The 21569-nt window shown below is 41.8% G+C and overlaps 1 protein-coding gene across 1 annotated transcript; it reads left to right on the top strand.

Annotated features, from left to right (window-relative positions):
• Positions 1-5330: 5330 nt before the first annotated feature.
• Positions 5331-21341, top strand: PPA6 (pyrophosphorylase 6). The gene is made up of 6 exons (XM_087672377.1): positions 5331-5650; positions 6828-6988; positions 7120-7220; positions 7313-7494; positions 7576-7674; positions 20798-21341. Exons 1-6 carry the CDS (start codon positions 5414-5416, stop codon positions 20888-20890), a joined length of 873 nt encoding a protein of 290 aa, XP_087528503.1. The 5' UTR covers positions 5331-5413; the 3' UTR covers positions 20891-21341.
• The last annotated feature ends 228 nt before the right edge of the window (positions 21342-21569 follow it).

The following is a 21569-nucleotide window of genomic DNA, read 5'->3' on the forward strand; positions in this document are numbered from 1 at the left end:
TTCCCAAAGGTACATGAGCATCATGTATGCATAACCACTTGGCAATGGACATCTAATACTGTGGGGATGCCCTATTATGATAGCATATGGACTATCTACACAGTCAATAAAATTGAATGTAAAGGGCTCAAACCAATGCCATAACCAAATATCAATGCCAAGGTTGATTCTTGAGTAACCAAGAGTGTATATGAGTGCCCAATAATTTCCTATTACAGAGGAGAATGATCACAACTGATCTACTAAGTTGGAGTAGGGCTTGAAATCAAGTGCAAACTGCTGAGATCGTGTTTTTGTTGCTGCTTAGTGGGTTGAGTGGGCTAAGCACTAATGAGTGTTACATGAGCTCAAGGGAGTCCCAAAGAACCCTTACAAGAGGCCTCAATAGGCACTCAACATAAGTGAGGTGGAGCTCTAATTTGAACCTCCATAGGTCGAGAACTATGGCTACCTTCACTATGAATTGAGCCAAATGCTTACTAAAGTGGGGTCAATGCTAGCTCAATATTTCCCTGAGCAAGCTTCAAGAAGCTTCAATGAGTGCTCAACCAAGTAGATGACTGATATGAACCTCGAAGATGTGGCTATGGCTGCCAATAATAAAAACCATGTTGTAGGTATTTGAGTGGAAGCAATGCCGCTTGAGCTTGTGGGAAGATGGCTCTAATGCTAGTTGAAGGGATATGAGCCCTGAAGTGGAAGCACACGAGTGAAAGCAAGAGCTATGGTGGAAGGAGTAAGAGCAAGAAAGAGAGAGACACAAAATGCGGGAACTCCAACAATCACAATGTGTGATTGGCCTTCCCTTTATCCAAATGTCACTTAAATAATAAAGAGTGAAGTGACAATGATGGGCGCCCACCACCTATAGTGTATAGGTGTGTAGGTAAATAATACACGATGCGAGTACTGTCAATGTAACTAATACATGGGCAACTAGCACATGCACCTTTACCTTTAACACAACATTCAATAGTAAATTTCTATAGTAAAATTATTTGCCCCAACCACATCAAACTTTGATTTTTATGTCATAGATAGGGTATCTTGGGATGTCTTCTACATTTCTATATCTCATTTGTCTCATTCTAAGGTTCCTACCCAAAGTTATGGCCTTTTTACTACAATAGCCCTGTTTAGGACAACATTCATGATTCTCATAGTTTAGCAAGAGTGATGGTGTTTTTTTCTCACATCGAGGATTCTTCAATGCTTTATGATGAATATTCTAGCAAACCTTCATGATCAAGATCTTTCATAAGATTCATTTCTTTTGTACTCTTGCCATTCTCAAGCATTGAGGATAAGACTTATTTGATTAGGATGTTCTATAGTAAAGTAAAAATTCTGTCTTAACTTTAGAGGATTAGGAGCCCCTATAAAAGGCAAGAGTTTGAAATTGTAAATAACTTTTTGATCATTTTAGATTTGAGCAATCTAGCTATTGATGCTTAAGCCTCCCATAAGCCATGTTGAGGGCGTGTACTCATTGGACACCGTAGCAGCATGAGGTGAGTACCATGCTGCGTATTTTCCATTGTTCTTCTTCTTCGTTAGCTATGGCTTCTTGGTATCATATGCTATACAAGAATATATGGTATGGTCATGGTTTTTCATGGATATTTGTTGGTAATTGAGTAATTTGCTTTCAGTTGAGGTATCCTCTTTTACACCACCTTGCACAATGCAATTGGTGCTACACATTCTCATGTGCAACAAGTCACTATTGTGCAATGAATCTACAAAACATAAAATCCATATAATATAAAAATCCAATCACTATAACTCAATCATCAATTAAAGAAAAACCCAAGATATTATATAACTTTTTTGATATTATTTAGATACCAAGGAGAGGGGAACCGTTTGCAAAACATTGATCCTTTTGACATCCACCTTGCACAATGCGATTGGTGCTACACATTCTCACGTGCAACAAGTCACAATTGTGTGGTGAATCAGTAGAATATAAAATCCATGTAAGATAAAAATCCAGTCACTAAAATCAATAATCAATCACAGAAATTAATAAAATTAATATTTGTAACACTCACTCATACCAAAACAATCAAAAGGGACTATAACACAAAATACATTGGAAGATATTCCCTTTTCAACATTGGTTCTTAGCTTATAGCAAAAGGTATCCATTGATCCAATTTAATATTTTGAGACACACTTCAAGAAGAATAAACCAAAGGAAGAAAAATGAGACTAAAACATGTCATCATGAGGTTGAGTACTAGGTGAGCAGTATGGGGCACTTAACTACAATGTGTTCTAGACATGATCAGTATCTATTTACACCTTACAACTCAAAGTGATAGAGCATGGGGTTATAAAACTTCAATACAATAGTATGGTGATGTAGGCTCTCTTATAGCTATATGTTTTTGGCCTTCAAAATGCTTCAGTGCAACAAACGATTAACATGTTTTAATCATGTGAAGTGTTCATACCAAAACTCAAAAGAGACAAAACACAATATACATTGGAAGTTATTCCTTTTTCAACATTGATTCTTGGCTTATAACAAAGGGTATCCATTGATCCAATTTACTATTTTGAAACTTACTTCAAGAAGAATAAACCAAAGGAAGTAAAATATGAGATCAAAACATGTGATCATGAGGTTGAATACCATGTGAGTGATATGGGGCACTTAACTACAATGTGGTCTAGACATGATTGGGTTCTATTAATGCCTTACAACTCAAAGTGATAGAGCATGGGTTTATAAAACTTTGATACAATACTATGTTGATGTAGGCTCTCTTATAGATTGGTATGTTTTTGGCCTTCAAAATGCTTCAACACAACAAAATAACATGTTTTAATAATGTGAAGTGTGATAATTAAGCCTAGTTCAAGCATTACGGTTCTCATTAGCTCCCAAGGTTTTTTTTGAAAAAAAGAGAAGTGCCATGTAATGTGTAAAACTAATTCATTTGTGATTGATACATAGACATAATTGGATGGTGGGCAAGATGGTAGTGCACTATAGTGATCAATGGATGTGATAGTAAGAAGAGTGGTCTAAGCCATGCATATGTTGGCTTGGGGCAGTTGGCTTAGGGCCAACCTTAAAGGATTGCACATTCAATGAATTGACAAGTTGCGTGAATGCCTCTCCTAATAAACCATAGGATTGGGTCCTCAAATAAAGTGGGATACTTGTGAGAATAAGGTCTAAAGATTGCATAATTAGGTGACCACTTTGTAGCCTCTTCGTGCACACAAAAGATACACAAAATAACAAGTTGATGGCCAATTGATCTACATTTTGTTTATAATTTGTTTATGCGATGTCTAAGTATCATACTTAGAATAATGTGTGTCATAGGGATAGATGTTAGATGTTTTGTGACCACCACTCTAGAGTTGCTAGACATGTTAGGAGGAGAAGTTTTGGTGATCATTTGGCTATCATTATTACACTTTGGAGTACATAGTTCATGTTACTTAAGATGAATGGCCTATCTTGCGAGACTTACCTAAAGATGTGCATCTGGTCTCTACTAAAAGTGTAGCTTGTTAATAATATGGGCATGCATGCATGCATATTGATGGCAAGAGGTTCCCTTTAGTATGTTTAGTCTAATGAGATGGTCTTGCTAGACTAAAACAAATCATAATAATGATAACGATGGGTCATGTTGCCTTAAGGTCGGTGGACACATGGATGTAGATTTCTAACATCGCGTGCGCGCGCGTGCACACACACACACACACAGAGAGAGAGAGAGAGAGAGAGAGAGAGAGAGAGAGAGAGAGAGAGAGAGAGAGAGAGAGAGAGAGAGAGAGAGAGAGAGAGAGAGAGAGAGAGAGAGAGAGAGAGAGAGAGAGAGAGAGAGAGAGAGAGAGAGAGAGAGAGAGAGTCCATAAAGGGTGTCAAGTTATAAGAGAAATCACATGATGATATCAACTTAGTGTTAGCACAAAAGCATTGTGGAGAATCATACAAAGTGAAGGAGATCAATTCGAATAAGAGGACAAGAAAGCTACCATTTGCAAATGAGTTGACTTCATGTACCCAAGAGTGCATGTCAACCACTACGATAGCACACTCTTGAGAATTGATATACAAGAACTTCCCCTCATCTTGAATGAATTTCACAAAAACATAACTAAAATGGCATTAGGTTTAGCAACTTTAAAATTTACTAATTGAAACAACTAATTGGAACTTGTTAAGTTTTTTATCTTTTGATTTGTACAAATGGGCCTTACATCCTTTCTATCATCACCTAGTTGAGGTGAGTGATTCATCCTTAGCATAGAGCTTATGGAGGCACCCTTTGTGACCATCTTAGAAGAGCTCGAACTATCTAGAGAAATACATTTGAAGGGACCGAGGACTTGGTCAGACATCTAGGACCCCCCTATCCACTCATCCTAGGATTTTGAATAGATTACTAATCAATTTTAGTTGAATGATAAAGAAAAAGAATGGTGCTGAGGTCGATCTAGAAGAAGAAGAAGAAGGAATATGGCCATGCTTATGATCTATTTAGTAAGCATCCCATTAAATACGTCTCTAACTAGAACCTAGTAGGAGAGGTTGAAGAGAGTTTGGCAAACTACCCTAGCTTCCAAACTCAACTTCTATTATGGAGATTAACATTGATGAGGCTCCTAATTGGTGAGAAGTTGATCAATAAGATTCTCATTTCTCCATTATGTCTAGTCTGCAATAGGAAGGAAGAAACTCTAGTTGGGATTGTATCAAAATGCAACTGGCTAGGAGTAGGCTTAAGAGATGGCTAAAGAAAGCCAAGCTCTATAACTCCCATACTTTCAAGGGAGCCCTATATGGGGATTAGGGAGTGAAGAAACTTTAAAGGTTATTAATCTCATGAAAGTGATGGTCATCAAGCTCATATGGCAACATAGAGACAACACAATTTTTGGCAAGAGAAGATTTTGTGACCCATGGACTCTATCTCCATCCTTTGGTGTGATCGTTATGTGTACAAGGTTGTGTAGAAGAAGCGTAGTAAGGTTTGATGATATTTTGGCTAATGCTTGAGGCATAATTAGATGTAATTACTTTGCCTTTATCTAATATGAGTACTGCATTACAAAAATATTTGCAAATAGTCTAATACTAAACCTTGGTTTTGGTGAGAGAGACGTTGATGGGAAAGGGCTTTTACTTAGGATTCATGGAGCCCAACTTTATAACTTGGAGCCCTTCACATGCATGAATGTAGATGCCCTAATAAGGTGGTCACGGATCAACGTGAGGGCAGGCGATAAGGATATTCGGTGTGAATGGACTTCAGAAGGAAGCTGGGACCCCATTCCATCATCAATCACCACCACCATGTTTGTATAACCCCCCTTTGATCCTTCTTCTTCTCTCACTAAAGAACTCAACACAGTACACTGCCGCTTGTCTCTCGGTCTGGCTATGGCTGTGGCGATGCGAGCTCTCCTTCACCCCCCTTCCCACCCCCTTGTCCTCGGCAGCCATAAGCTGGCATCGCCGCTCTCAGGCCACATTCGCACAAGCTCTCGCTTTACTTCCCTCGCCTCGCCGAGATGTCAAATGACTGCGGTGAAGCCCTCCAAGTACGCTGTCAAAGAAGAAGGCAAGCCGGACACCTTAGAGTATCGCGTTTTCTTCTTTGACGATGCAGGCAAGAAGGTACAAATAGTCTCTTGCCGCACTTCAGAACTTCTTTGTCTGAACAATGGTAGTCAATTGCGAAAATTAAACTTGATCAGGGGGTTTGGAAGGGCAGGAACGTCGGATCACTCAAAAATAGCTCCTGCATGCTGTAGCTTGCTATGTGGATTGTGCAGGTGTTACGCTATTTCGCCTTCCTCAGAACTGATCTTTGTGAACAAATAGCAACATTTTGAGGGATTGTGCGTGAATCAAGCATGGTCAGGGAGCTTGAGAGGGGATGATCGTTCATAGTTCCCGTGTGCTGTAGCTCGCTGCATGCAATGTATTCAGTGATATAATGCTATGAACTCTCTGAGGTACAGGATGGAAATCATTAGTGCAAGATGCGTTTTTACTGCTCTTTAACAAGCATGCCTGGTTGAAGAGATGAGGTCAAGAACTTGATTGGATGAGTACTTACTTCATACGTGTACAACTCGATTAGGTGGAAATATGCCCAGGGGGACCAAGGTTGAGACGGCAAGGTATGTAAAGCCTGCCAGTTTACGCATGGGTAGCTGTTAGTGATGCACCAATTGAGTACAGGATAGTGATCGTCCATGTGTAAATTTGGCAACTACTTAGTGGAATTATCTTGCATGCCTCATATTCAAAGTAAGTTTCTAATTATCTCTGTGTCTTATTTCATCCTAAGTGGTTGAACTAAAGTGAGACTAAAGCAAAGCTGTGGTTGACTTGAATCATTGGCATAGGCTGTTTCTTCTCCCATTTCAGAACATTGAGAAACTTAGTCACCTTGATAGCAGAGAGCTATACGATGGATAGTAGGGTGCACTAGCATTATCCAAACTTTATGGACTGTCTCATTTCAACCAGAAGCCAGTAAGTGGCTGAACTAAAGTGAAACTAAAGAAAAAGTAGTGGCTGATTATGGACTTTAATCACTGGCATAGGCCTTTTCTTCTCCCGTTTTGGAACATTTGGAAACTAAATCACCTTGGTAGCAAAGAGCTGTATGATGGATAGTAGGGTGCACTAGCATTACCCAATCTTTATGGATCTGCAGAATGTAATATTTTTTCGGACCAGCAGATGAGCATGGTGGTGGCTTGGGAAGCAGTGATTCAATTGCTACTTTTTTGCAAATTATAGATTTGCTTTTTGTTCATAATAAAACTTCCCTGACTTACAGGTTTCTCCATGGCATGATATTCCGCTGCAAGCTGGCGATGGTTTGCTTAATTTTGTAGTGGAAATTCCTAAAGAAAGCAGTGCAAAAATGGAAGTTGCCACAGAAGAACCTTACACTCCAATAAAGCAAGACACAAAGAAAGGGAAACTTCGCTTTTACCCGTATGTGCTGGCTTATTCTCAAATGCATCCTATATGTCTCTGTCTTTACAAAGACTGCTGGTAGGAACAAGGGCGAGTGTGCTGTTTTACCTCATCAACATATGGTGATCACTGGCAGTTGCTCTGTGTAGGTATAATATCAACTGGAACTATGGATTGCTGCCACAAACTTGGGAAGATCCCTTGCATTCTAATGCAGAAGTTGAAGGAGCTTTTGGTGACAATGACCCAGGTGCAGCAATTATTTTTCCTTACAGATATAACTCTAGGACCATGTATCCTTCTGGACATTCATTTACCTGGACTTGATGTTGCCTGGAGCAGTGGATGTTGTTGAAATTGGTGAAAGAAGGGCTGAGATTGGTGAAGTTCTCAAAGTGAAACCTTTAGCTGTTTTGGCCATGATTGATGAGGGTGAGCTTGACTGGAAGGTTATTGCTATTTCTGCTGATGACCCAAAAGCTGGCCTTGTGAATGACGCTAAAGATGTTGAAGATCACTTTCCGGTGCTGTGTCACTGCTTCCTTATACTCAACGGTTTTTCCCTTGAATTTTGTGAGATTTCTTAATCTGGTCTGAATTTGCAGGGTACTCTAACGGCTATCAGAGATTGGTTCAGAGATTATAAAATTCCTGATGGAAAACCTGCTAACAAGTTTGGGCTTGGCAACAAGGCAGCTGGCAAGGTGGGCATACATTAAAGCAGTTGCTTAGACACCCCTATCTGTAGGAAAGCCTTTCATTTGAGATTGGGTTTTGATGATAGGTCTATCGGCATTGATTAATCTTTGCATTTGCAATCACATACAGCACATTCTTGTTGTGAGCGAATATGTTTACAGTTTAGTTTAGAAATTGAGACAACACTTCTCCTTGACTGCAAGCTACAAGAATTTGCGAATTTCTGCATCAGACTGAAGCCACCATTTTCAAGGTTACCTAAAATGGAAAATAGCACCCCTCATGCACAACTTTGCCAATTTCACAATCACACACACCTCAAAATAAAGTAAAGAACGAGTTGGTTGAGATTACACAAGAATCTGTGAACCCTCACAATCTAGAGTACAAATGGACAATACAGGGTACATAGCAGTAGTGTAGTGAGAATATGTGTTCAAGATGATGAAGATACATCTATCATGATGATGGATTCACAAATAGGCTGAGCAATGATGAATATCATGTTGATAAATGCTGAAATTGACCAATGCAGATCCATCCCAACAAAGACCTAGGCTGATTGCATTCTGGTCCCACCTGGTTGCATGCTTCAAAGTGTGCCTTGTAGAAGTATGCCCTTTGTGTGAGTGCAGTCATGTGGAAGCGGATGCACAGGCTGAGACAGAAGGTGAAATGCATGCACGCGCATGTGCGCGCGTGTGCACACACACACACACACACGCACGCACACACACACACACAGAGAGAGAGAGAGAGAGAGAGAGAGAGAGAGAGAGAGAGAGTGTTGAGGACATTCCTGAGGATGCTGAAGGTATTGAAGTAGGCAAGCATCATAAGATACTGTTGGATCCTAAAGATGCAACTGTTTTGGAACCCTCGTAGTAGGGTGGTTCCCCTCCTTTGCAGGGGTAGGGGTACATGTACGAAGGTGAGATGTCTCAACAAGATATGTGCACGCCTTGCTCACAGTCCAATGAGTTCTCTCCAGTATATGCTTGTCAGTGCAAATAATTTGATCAATGATTATACTTGTGCAAATGAAGGAAAATCAAGTTCTTTATCGGATGGTGATCTTGTGGTGGTGGTTGTCATGGGGACAGAAATAGTAGGCAGTCATCTTTTATTTTACGGGAAGGATTCCTTTGACTCCCCCTTTTAGAGCATGGCTGCAATCAATGCTGTCAAATGATGTGGCATGTCAGATTGATAATTTAGGGCAAGTGCAGGCCCATCTTGTTCAAGAGATTTATGATGGCGTGAAACATTTATTTGAGATCCTCTTTTGTTCTTCAGATGCCCAAGCACGGATAATGCAGTGTTTCCCTCTATTTTTGGATGGCTAGTTGGTACATGTTCTATGGAGACGCATGGAGGAATTTCAAGATATTCTTAGGCAGGTATGCATGCCCGATTTGGGTAGAAGTGGTTGATTTTCTTTCACCTTTGGTGGCTTCTCTCGCTTGGTTAAGTCTTGTGGAGCCCTTCTTGGCCTCCTATAACACGAATAGAGCTTGCATGCTTTGGGATATTGAAAGACCTTGGCCTAATAAAATTCACTTTGAGGCGCCAAGGTTGCATACATTGGTTTGTGAGCTAAAATGGGAATCTTTTGTTGGACATTGTTTTAAATGTGGCGAGTTGGGCCATTTTGTCTCTGAATGTGATCATGCTCTAGATGTCTTATAGCATGGGTTGGATCTTGAGATGGATATGCGGAAGAGTGAACTGTAAGCTGTGCCACAACAATCTATTCCTCCCTTGCACCTCCTAGTTTGCATGGATTTGCTAATACATGTTCCCTTTGAGTTGGGGTTGCTGGTGAGTCGCGTCTTGTCGGTTAGGGTTAGGTATTTAATGAAACTTGAGTTTATGTGTTTAAACATCATACTTCCTCTAGGAGATTCTACTCTAAACCTCAACCGTCTCGTGTCTGCTACTGCAGTGGTTGCTAAAGGTGCCTTAGATTCTACTGTGAGGTTTGATGCACGTGGCAGGTGGTTGCCCTCTTGGGATGCATTCCATGCTCCAGCAACATCAATTCCCGTCCCGTGTATTAATTGTTGGATTGCAGAGGGTAGATCTTGTGGATGTGATTTGTAGTGAAATGTAGAGATTTCTGTGAAGAAAATTGCTAGGGTTTGCACTTAGGACACACAGAGTGTACAACCACGACAAAAACACAGAGAGAGACGCAGACACAGAGGGCAAAACTCAAACCCTAAATGCAAAACTCAAAACTCAAACACAGAAACTCAAACACAAACAGAAGAAGGGAGAGAGAGACCACAACTTTGAAGTGAATGAATGCTGTAATGAATGTAAGAGTGTGCAGTGTGCTCAAGGGCAGAGCAATGTCAGAGTGTGACGTCCACCAGAGATGGATTCCAAGTCTGTGACTACCAGTCAGAGTGTGAAGAGAGAAAACTGCAAAACACTGACACCAAGGGCTGCCAGAGACAGAGGTGACAGTTGTAGAGTGGCGAGATGACATTAGGCGGTTCCAGAAGGATGCAAATGCAGGCTGTAGGATGTCGCTGATGTTGGAGATGGTGGCGACGGCAGCTGGAGGCCAAACATAGACTGGGAGATGGCGCTTGACAGTGGGCGACAGTTGGAAGGAGTCGGGGCACTGTGAGACTGGAGGGAGAGGTGGCAATAGTTGTGACGGCTGGACAGCCACGTGGAGGTAGACAGATGGCTGAAATCTGCACTGGAGAGTGTGAAACCTACATAGATAGAATGAGGCTGAATGGGGGTAGCCTGTCTAGATGTGGAAGGGCGCCCCAAAAATTAGGGTTTTTGGGAGGCCACTGAAACTTTCTCGGACCGCTCCCCTTTTTAGGGTTTTTCATTAATTAAATGTGTTTTGGGGCTGTTTAAGAATGCTAATTAGCTGAAAAGTGTGTTTTAGCTCAACAATTTCAGGTTGCTAAATCGGTGGATGCAAAAGGGAAGGCGGTGATATAATAGATATTTTCCTCTCTGTTCATCATGAAACTCGCTTTATGAAATGTCAAAGAGGTTTCATTGGCTTGCAAGCAGTATAGATTGTGGAGGGCTGTTTTTGCTAGTAATTGTTTTTTTTTTTGTGCGGTGGAGCATAAGTAGCACTTGTTGGATGGTTCCAACTATGTTTATAAGGGCTTTATGGTATTCTTTAGTGGGCGGGCTCCTCATAAATGTGTAGTTATGTTGGTTGTTTGGTCTTTGCTCCAGTCTTTAGTGGTTTGTTAGGATGTTTGGGGTAGATTCTTGGTGGTGGAGATTATGTATGAGGGGGAGGTCTTGTGTTGGTAGGTGTGCATGGTACATGTATCTAACACAGGTTGAGCCCGTTGTCAGCTTTGGGATGACTTGTAGTCCCTTTCCATGGCTCGTTAGAAGCTTGTTATGGGTAATTTTAATGTTTGCATATCTATGGAACAAGCGACTTTGCCTCACTCTGTGATGGATGGTCTTGAGTGTCAAGCATGGGATGCTATGGCTGCCTTAGCTTTGAAACAGGATATGTGGTTGTGGTTACATCCTTATGAGTTTGGGTTTACATACCGATTTCTTTAGCATTTGGAAACTTGGGCCCATTTTGATAAATGTACATTTGCCAGAGTGATTTCTTTTTTCTAGTAGAGATTGACATGTGGGTGGAGAGGCATCACATCCTTTCGGATCACTGCCGGGTTCAAGGCTCTTCTTGCCTGCTTGCCTGCTTGCCTTTGCATTTCAATTAGCCCTTTCTGTTGAATGATCATTTTTTAAGGTATATGTAGCAGTTGATTAGTCAGTATAGCATGTAGGTTTTGTTTGGGGGTTTTGATGCATGGCCTGTTTTTGGGGATAATGCACGTGTCTTGTCTCGACAGTATGGTATTCAACATGCCTTTGTTTTTCATGTTGAATTGCAGTATCTGCACTCTCTGTTGGAACATTTGCTCAGTATGGGACAATTCTGATGACTGGGCCACATGCTTTGAATGGTTGAAATGTAGAGTTCAGCTCTATGAGAGGAAGAATATACTAAGTTCAAATTGTTGGCTCGTTTGGATACTTTGCATGATAGTAATTGTCAGTGTCATCACTTTTTGCTTGTGTACGTTAGAAATATGCTCAGAATAAATGAGCAAGGGAAAATGGTTGTTGAGTCTACATCTTGGTAGAAGTGGTGCAGCAATGGAAGCGTAAAGATAAGCTGTAATAAACTGCTGAAACACAAGACAAGAGAAAGGGAAAGAAAGAACACAATACAGATGAGAACTTAGATGTATGCTCGGGAAATGGAATCCATATACCAAGACATGGATTAGTACAAAAGCAATGTGTCACTGGCTGTGGAGGCACTGGCATATGCTTCCTCTCTCTAAAAACTGTTAGGTGATGAATGAATGAGGAGGGAGCTTGACAATAAATAGGGCAAATAAATGCCAAAAATATGATTGGTCGGCCAATATTAAATGCTTGCCGACTGGTTGCAGATAATGCCAAACCACAATAAATGATAGCAAATAAAATGCCTAAATAAGCTCCTAGCCCAGCTTGTTGTACCACAAGTATAGACTCAACCATGAACTAACTAATTTGCTAACACTCTCTCTCAGATCATGGGTGATCTGATACAATACAATATACAATGATAATGTCGCATCATAGTACACACAACAATGTCCACTAGAGTAGAACCATGGATACCCAAGCAGTGGGTGCGCAAGCCATCACTAAGGTGCCTCGGAGAGAACCTGATGTGGATGTCGTGAAGATAGAGAAGATCATAGCAGCTCTCAATGTTTGTCAACAATGCCTTTGAAGTAGTACACGTGACCATCCTGTCTCCAATGCCGCAGTGCATAAATGACCATGGATTCATCTTCTTTGGCCAGACCCGCCAAAGTGTCCCCTCATGTGAGCTCCAGACAAAAGCTACCCGCTCTCTATTAAGTAACCAGCCCATCATAAACTTGGATGTCAATCCCAACTCCAGGATTTGTACCTGCCAGACTGCGGTCGATGCGTTAGGGATGTTCCTCTCTGGATCTTGTGCATCTGTATAGAGATATAGATGAGGTGCGGCGACCCCATTTCACTACCCTCCCATACTGCCTCTCTGGCATTAGAGAGTCGTGAGGGATGACCTCATCACCATCATTAGAAAGCAGCTAAGGGAGGGGCCACCAACCCCTTCCCACGAGCCGAAGCAGATCCCTTCCGCGCCTTGGACTTCTTCTTGATTGGAGGGTTGGAATCGAAATCTGAGGCAGAGGACTTGTCGGAGGAGTCCACAGCTCGCTTCGTCTTCTGCTCCTTTTTCTTCCTGGAAGTTGCTAACTCTTTGTAGTCCTTCCTTAAATGACTTTTCTTGCCATAGTGGTAACATTGGGCCTTCGACTTCTTCATCTTCAAACCCCTCTGTGAAGCTACAAGAGTCTCATCGGAACCTCCATAATGTGACGGAAGCCTCTCTTGTTGTCTCAAAGTAGCCTCATGCTCAAGTAGCATCGAGGACATATGAAGAAAATTGGCACGAGTCGTAGATGTTTGCACCCGTAAAGCATTCGCCACTCCATCAAACTCCCGAGGAAGCTTGTAGAGTACTGTACCAACAAGATGTGCCTCTGATAGGGCAGACTGCATAGTGCGAAGCTAGTCCTGGAGTTGGGTAACTCGAAGTAGGAAGGTTTGAATTGTATCTTTGGGTTCAAACTTCAGCTGCTGGAGCTGGCCATAGAGAGTAACGGTCCGCATGGTGGAAGGAGCCTTGTACATCAATTGCAACTTCGACCATATGTCTGAAGTTGTCCTGTAGGAGGTGACCGTTGGTAGTACTTCTTTGGAAATACACCGAAGTAAGGCCGAATAAGCACGGGCATCATCCGAATCCCATGTGAGCATTGCCTCCTCATGGTTGTCTTCATCAAAATTAGATGGAATAAGAGAAGGCTGTTGAGGACGTGCCATAGCTCCATCAACCACGTACCATAACCGCTTCTAGATAAACCAGGTCTTCATCACCGCACTCCACGTGTAATAATAAGGTCCATGGAGCTTGTCATCTGTGGATGTGCATGGAGGAGCCATCTGTAGAGGATTTAGAAAATAAGTAGAGAAAAGAAGGTATTTGGAGAGGGAATGCAGCCAAAACACGAGCACAGGTTGCAAAAAGCAAGAGTTCACATACGATATAACCCAAAATTGATGAAAATAAGACAAAAGTTGTTGTAAAAAGGTCAAGAGATCAGTGAAAAACTGCAAAAAATAGCAAAAACGGCTTGACAATGCAAGCGCCCAACTAGGAGGAGATGTTGAGACACCAAAATGCAGGCTGAAACAGACACCCAAGCTGTACAGATGCTGATGTCAGCAAAAAACGCAGGCAAAACAGGTCCCCTGGTTAGAGCAGCAGCCACCTAATCAACAAGGTGAAAATAGTCCTAAAATCAGCAAGAAAACACAGTAGAAACACAAATCCTGAAATTTGATACCATGTCAGAAGTGGTGCAGCAGTGGAAGCGTAAACATAAGCTGTAATAAATTGCTGAAACACAAGACAAAAGAGAGAGAGAAAGAAAGAACACAACATAGATGAGAACTCAGATGTATGGTTGTGAAATGGAATCCATATACCAAGACATGAATCAGTACAGAAGCAATGCGAGTTCACCACTTGGAGTTCCTGTGGAGAGAGGAGCCGGCACCGGTGCCCAGGCAGCTAGTGACTCACTGATGCATGCGACAGTCTCGTGTTTGATATATGGATTCTATTTCCCGAGCATGCATGCGAGTTCTCATCTGTATTGTGTTCTTTTCTTTCCCTTTCTCTTTTGTCTTGTGTTTCATCAGTTTATTACAGCTTATGTTTACGCTTCCATTGCTGCACCACTTCTGACACATCCATCATTCAGATGTGCCTTTAATACTATAGATAATTGATGAAAGTAGATATCACAGAGGAAGAAGTGAAGGAAGTGCTATACCATTTGCCTCGAAGGAAATGTTTGGGTTGGGATGACCTCCCTAATGAGTTGTTTTCAGCCAATGTGGAATAGATTAAGGACCTATTGACTCGCCTTTGCCAACATGTCTGGAGATTTGGAACCTTGCCTAAAGATTGGAAAATTGCAGTTATTCTTTTGCTGCCCAAAGTTCCTCCCCCATCCACTTTAAATAGTGGAGGCCCATTTCAGTTATGGGTTTAGTATATAAAATCTTTTCCAAAGTCGTTGCCAATAGACTGTAGAAAGTGTTTCTACAGTTCATTCATCCTTGTTAAAATGGGTTCATTAAGGGATGGAACATCATGCATAATATTTTGAATGTTCAAATGGGGATTGATTATGCCAAAGCCTTTGGCCAACAAGTAATTATGATCTAGTTAGATATTGAAAAGGCTTTCGATCATGTTAGCTAGTCTTTCATGCGACGATTGATGTCTACCATGGGCCTTGGTCCCCGCATGAGTTCTCTTATTGATACTATTGGTCAAGATGCAATGGCACATGTGGTGCTTGATGGGGGAGTCATGGAAGAGATTGCTTTATCTCATTTTCTTTGTTAGGGATGCCCTCTTAGTCCTTTATTGTTTTCATTGGTCACTCAACCCATGCTTTCTTTGTTGGATTAGTTGGTTGAGGATGGGGAGATTGTTGGCTTATCTCTTCCCAGTGGGTCTCAATTTCTGGGTCAATCTTTGGCAGATGATTCCTTTATGTTTCTTAGGTCTGATCGAACTAATGCCGATCGGGTGATGGTGGTTTGGAGGCTGTTTGGTTTGGCCTTGGGCCTTCATATTAATGCTAAAAGGTCGATATTGATCTCTTGCACGGAGAGAGATTTGCAACAATTGGGCTGGCAAGGAGGAGTTGTTTCCAAAGGAGATATCATGAGGCACCTGGGATATCCCATTGGTGTGGAACATAGCAGCAAAGAAATGCGTCTCTTTGAGTTGGTTAAAAATGTGGGTTTTTTTTTTATAAAGGTGGGTTAGGTTGAACATTGTGATGATGATGAGTAATGACTCATGAGGGCTCAAGAGTTTGGATGAGAGACTTACTTTTTTTGGATTCTCTTTAGTTATTGGATTCTGTCTATCTAGTATCCTATTCTTGTCTTGAGAGTTTATTATTAATTTGTGAAGCATGGATCCCTAATGTAGATTTAACCTAGTACCGATTTCTTCCATGATCTCAGTAGACGTGGCCTTCCCTAATGTGGCTGCTTCTTGGCTGGATATTATTCGCTCTACTCCAATTCTTCAGTCTGCATGATATTTGTATGCTATGTAATAGTAGCCTTTTGGCTTTGACCAGTGCTTGACAGAATTTTCATGGCTGGCCAGAAGGCCTGATGTGAGACTCGTATCCTTTCTGTTTGTTTGGCCTGAAGGCCTGGTGCAAATATTTCCACACATTAATATACACTTGTTCATGAGTGAGAGAGAGAGAGAGAGAGAGGGGGGGGGGGGGGGAGAGTGAGAATACTGAAGACTGAAAACTGAGAGCAGAATATGTACAAGACAGTGTGTATGCATCAATTTCAGCAAACCTCACAATCTCTCACCCACAAACTGCATATAACAACAGTAAACCACACAAGGCAGCCTATAAATAGGCAACAAATGCAGCCAGGTCAACATGGAAATTTGGGCCAAGTTGCTATCGGAGCAATAAATGCTGTGCACACTGCTGATGGCAATCGACTGCTGGTGAACCGTCTGATTGCTGCCCGTCTGTTTACCTGGCCAGCCGGCTTACTGCCTGCCTGGTTTGTCTGCCTACTTGCCCAGCTTTTGTCCTATCTGACCTGCCTGCACAAGAGCTGACCCTCTAACACCTGTCAGATCCTGGACAAGTCATGAGACTAAGGAATGTGGAGTGTGTGGAGATATGCTAGGGTTTGCAAAAGAAATCATTGAGTGTATGACCATGATTGAAACATAGAGAACTCAAACACAAATGCAAAACACAAAACATAAGAACACAAACAAAGAAGAAAGAGAACTCTAAAGTGAATGAATGAATGCTGTAAATGAAGAAAAGAGTATACAAAATGCTCAAAGGGAGAGCTATCTAACAGTTGGTGGCTCTTGTGGGAGTAGGCTAAGGGAGGTGTTGATGTCAGTTCACTGTTGTCCACCGAAGAGGGATCCTAAGTGCTCTAACCCCTAATTAGAGAAAAGGTTAATGAAGAAAAGTATTGAAAAGCGCAAAATGACTTGCTGTAGATGATGATGGCGTCAGCAAGATAGGGCAAAATGTAGCTTGTAGGAGTCGCTAGGTTGAAGAGAGATGGCGGGAGATGACCATGGTAGTAGATTGAATGAGGTGCTTGATGGATGGGGGTTGGGAAGAGTTGGGTAACTTGCAAAACAAGGGATAAATTGAGCGGCTAGGCAGTCTTTTATTTGTAGATGCGGATGCTCCAAAGTTTGGGCATTTCCTTATGGGACATAGAAACTTCAATAAAATTTGAGTTTTGGGGTTGCTTTAAAGAGCTAATGAAGATTTAATGTGTCACATATCTTTTTTAGCTTAACGCCCCCTCTTAAGCCCAAAACTAGAATTGCAAGCATAGCTCAGCCCATTATATTTTGGGGTGTCCCACCCCAAAGCAACCAAGGCATTGGGCCAAGGGTGCACGTTGGTTGCCCAAGAACCTATTAAGATTAGAGAGGCGATGGTCATCTTACCTCGAGAGCCCAAAAGGTTACCTTAGAGAGATCAAGGCATCAAACAGAGGGTGCCCAAGGACCTACCAATACTACAGAGGCAATGGTTATCTTACATCGGGAGCCCAAAGGGTAACCTAGAGAGGTCAAGGCATTGGACAAAGGGTGCTTGTCAGCTGCCCAATTGCCTACAGGACTTGCAGAGGCAGTACAACAACTTTGAACTTTGCCTTTTATTTTTTTGTAGAGTAGCTGTGCCCATGGGGAAAATAAAGGGATGGTTAGATCCAACATCACACAACAGAGGACTATCCCAACCACCCATCCAGGGTGTTGATGATGAAGTAAGAAAGTGGTGAAGAGGTATGGAGGTATGATGCTAAGAGAGTTGCCGGTGGAAATAGCTTAGGGGCACTCTATACTATGAGATGCATAGATGAATGTTACGTGATGAGAATGTGTATTCAGCAAGGTGCCACTTTGACAGTGTCCCTCATGGAAAAATTGTTCACTTGCCCAAGCGCCCTTTTACAAAGATGATGATAGTCATGTTATGCAAAGGGTAGGTATAATAGGGAAGGGGGGTTGATGTTGAAGACAATGCTGAAACATGTAAATACCAAGAAAGGGTAGAAATCCCCTCTCAGCCATGGACGTTGATGCCGAAGGAGAAGGGTCTAATGTTGGTCTTTTTGCAGCATTGAGAACAAAAATGATGTAAGCGGATGATGACGGTAGGCTTGACATCCCTTAGTTAGAAGAGCAAAAGGAGAATCAACCATCTAGGTATGCATAACATGCCCATACTCGATCTTGGGAGAGGGTTCTTGTGCTGACCAAGTGAGTAGGCAATCCCAAATTTCAACCTTGGGGGAGGGCTCTGTGCTAGTTGAAAAGCGCCAAAATAGAGGTCCACCATGCAAATGGATAACACTCCCGAATTGTAAGAGTGGGGGAAGAGTCAGCCACCAAGGAAGTCAGGGGTAGAGGTTGTTGCATATAGAAACATAGCCTCAAAAGGCTGTCCCAGCAGGAAATGTAGCAATGAAGACCTTGGACACAGCTGTATTAGCCAGAATTGATGTTACCCAACATTGATGGATGCTGCAAAACAGAAAATGCAGCATGCAATGAACTTAAAAAAGTTGCATAGCTGTAAAAAATTGCTGCTAGCAAGAAAATGCAGCATGGATGGAGTCCGATGGAGAAGATGCAGCTTCTGTGGCTGTAAACAGGCGGCCGCTCATTGTCAGACAAGAAAACTCAGATCTACAGCTTTGATGTTGATGTGTAGTTGGCTAATGCACAGATAGATGTTCCTCTTTGGTGGACTCTAGCTCCCACCAAAGTGAATGATACCATGTGAGAGTGCACAATGGAAAGGAAAGTGGACACACAGTGAATTGAGGAGATTGGAAGAATCATAGGAGAGAGAAGGAACAAACTAGTGAAAGATTGAATGATTCAAAGTTGCAATAGTTGGCCCCAACATGCAGCTCGGAGTATTAGTGTAGGCACCAAATGGAGGCGGGGGGGTGAGACAAGAATGAGGAGGGTTGGCTGAATGATGAACGAGTAGAGTGAGGGGTGCTAACATAGAAAACACAACACAATCGTATGACAAACACACAGATTGATGAAGAAACATAGTTAGGATTAGTGTAAGTCAGAGACAATTAACACAGTGAATGATGATGAATGAATACTGCACATAACTCAATGCTCAATGTAGCAAACACATTATTGCATTGAAGAATAATGAACCTCAAACTCTCATGTCTCAATGATTGGGGCAAAGATGATGAGCTGGAGAGTGTCTCATACTATGATGGAGCTTGAAATGCAGCACGTGGCTGCAGACGTGTCTGACAGCAGCAGACACAGCTATGTGAAGCTGGATTAGTGTCAGACAGGAAGTAGACTGTGCAGAAATTGCAAATGCAGGCGGTAGCAGTAACGATAATGTTGCAGTTGTGTGGAACAATTTGGCAACAAAATGCAGATCTGCAGTAGTTGAAACAGGCTGGGTGGCAGCAATCTAGCAAAAACACAGTAGTAGATTGCCACGTGGCAGTTGGGCGACGTCAGGGCAGGCTGTACGACAGCTGTAGGTTGTGATGCATGCTGTTCCTGCCTTTGTCTGCAGTTGCCAGTTGGGTAGAGTGATGAACAGGTTGTGAATCTCGGTAAACAGTAGAGGAAGGCTGAACAGCTTGTGCCAAGTGGTAGACAGAAATGGTGGGCAGCTCTGGTTGAGATATCCTCTCTACGAATGGGGTGTGGACAGGGGAGATATGGCACCCGCAAACTTCAAAAATGAGATTAAGGCTGGATGTAAGGTAGTATGTCTACTTGTAGAAAGTTTGGGTCCTCCCAGTAGGGTGTGTGTTTATGAGACAGACTCTCTCTAGGAACATATTTCTTTTTAATAAAAAGGTTTAGTACATTAATTAAGCATGTTTTGGGGCTGTTTTAACGAAGCTTATGTATCTTTAGCTGTAAATAGGCAAATTGAAGCCACAACTGGTAAATAGTTGGCTAGACCCAAAATATGGATGCCAAGGTCAGCAGCCCGCCCAAAGACAAAATGTCCACCATGTCACAAGTGAAATGCATCTGTGTCACCTTCACCTAAAGTGTCTAGGACCGATAGAATGACAGACAATGTCAGAGCTCCAAATGTCCTCAGCCAAATCAAATTGAGGCTCGGAGGCAAGAGATGACCAGACATTATGCAGGACTACTAAGAGAAATTGTGCACTTTTATCGTTCTTACCCATTCATGGGTCCACCATACTTGTAACTACTCATTAGTGGCTATCTCTAGTGCGGTATTTTGTGTACATATTGTTTTTGGTTTCAAAGGTGAGTTTCAAAAGGATATTGTGAGGGCTTTTTCTGGTGAGTTGTGATATGGCGTTTTGGTGTGCAGAATCTCTTGTAGCTTGGCATGTTTTTAATCCTTGAATAGCTTTTTGATTCTATGAAACCATTCTGACCTGTAGTATTACTTCCCCTTAACTGTCAGATATGCTATGGCAGTTTCGGAAGTCTTTTTGGCTCCAAACTGTGGTACAATACCTGGAAACATCAGTTAGCTCTTCTTTTGCCTGCCTCGTGGTCCATTTACAGAAACTCTTGATGCTTGTCTCACAACCATATATCAGGATCAGAATTCCAGCCCTATCTTTTGCACTGCATCATTGTATCATATAAGTTTGTGTCCAAGGAAATTCATATTGTCAGGTTTACCACTAGTAGATTCATTTTGCAGGTTTTTTTTCAGTAGCAGACTCCCTGTATCATGGTTCATCTGTTCGTATTTTTTAAAAGATGCCATTCATTTTGGTAGTAGTATTTCCAAGCATGGGTTGAAACAGAATCAAAGTTATTGCAGCCTCTGTATGCGTGTGCGAGTGCGTGTGTTTTTGCAGAATATTTCACTTTTTGTTCACATTGATTTCTTGTTACAGGATTATGCATTGAAGGTTATAGCTGAAACAAATGATTTCTGGTCGAGTCTGGTGAAAAGATCTACACCTTCTGGTGATCTTTCTCTTGTATAAGACCAAAGTTATGGCTTCCATCAGAGTGATATAGGGTCTCCATACTGGCTCCATGATAGCTGCTCATACAATCAATAAGAATAACACCAGTGTAGAAAACTGCCATTTTCCTCAAATTGAAGGATTTTCAAACTGGCATTGTGATGGCTAATGAAAGTGAAGCAGCAGTTGTTACCCTTGTCGCAGCATGCTTCAATGATGGCCATTGCAAGTGGAGAGGCATTATTTCTTTAGGACATGGTGCAAGTTGTAATGAAAGGTTTGCCCTATCATAATGCACCAGTGCTTTTAAAAAGGTTATCATGATCCCCAGTTGGGGTAACTTTCTGAGATGATTAGTGGGCGCTTATTCAGGTTGTGCAAGTATGTGATGTGTTGATCCTTCGTAACATGTATAAACTTGAAAACTACGTTATTGTGGAGAGGTGCATTTGATGTATTTCGTTAGTAATGTGTGAATTTCAGGTAATGGGGTGTGCTCTGAGATTTTAAAGCAGCAGCTTATGATGGTCTATCTGGGAATTGAATTCTAGTTTCCAAATGATCTGCAGTTGTGTGCGCCTCTTAGGGGCATAATCAGCAAACTAATGAAGGTGCTTAAAGTTAGACACATTTCATATTATTAGTTTTGAAACTCAGCCAACCGGTAATATGTCCAAGTTTCTGACCTAGCTGTTTG

This window comes from Lygodium microphyllum, chromosome 30, assembly GCF_053477565.2.
Source record: "Lygodium microphyllum isolate KBCC chromosome 30, Lygodium_microphyllum_v1.1.10, whole genome shotgun sequence".
NCBI lineage: Eukaryota > Viridiplantae > Streptophyta > Polypodiopsida > Schizaeales > Lygodiaceae > Lygodium > Lygodium microphyllum.

What these genes read in the sequence shown, in the direction of transcription:
- PPA6 (XM_087672377.1), top strand. Translation starts at nt 5,414, where the DNA reads ATGGCTGTGGCGATGCGAGCTCTCCTTCACCCCCCTTCCCACCCCCTT. An exon ending in GGGAAACTTCGCTTTTACCC is followed by an intron (nt 6,989 to 7,119) that starts GTATGTGCTGGC and finishes TGCTCTGTGTAG; the next exon opens with GTATAATATCAACTGGAACT. An exon ending in TTTTGGTGACAATGACCCAG is followed by an intron (nt 7,221 to 7,312) that starts GTGCAGCAATTA and finishes TGCCTGGAGCAG; the next exon opens with TGGATGTTGTTGAAATTGGT.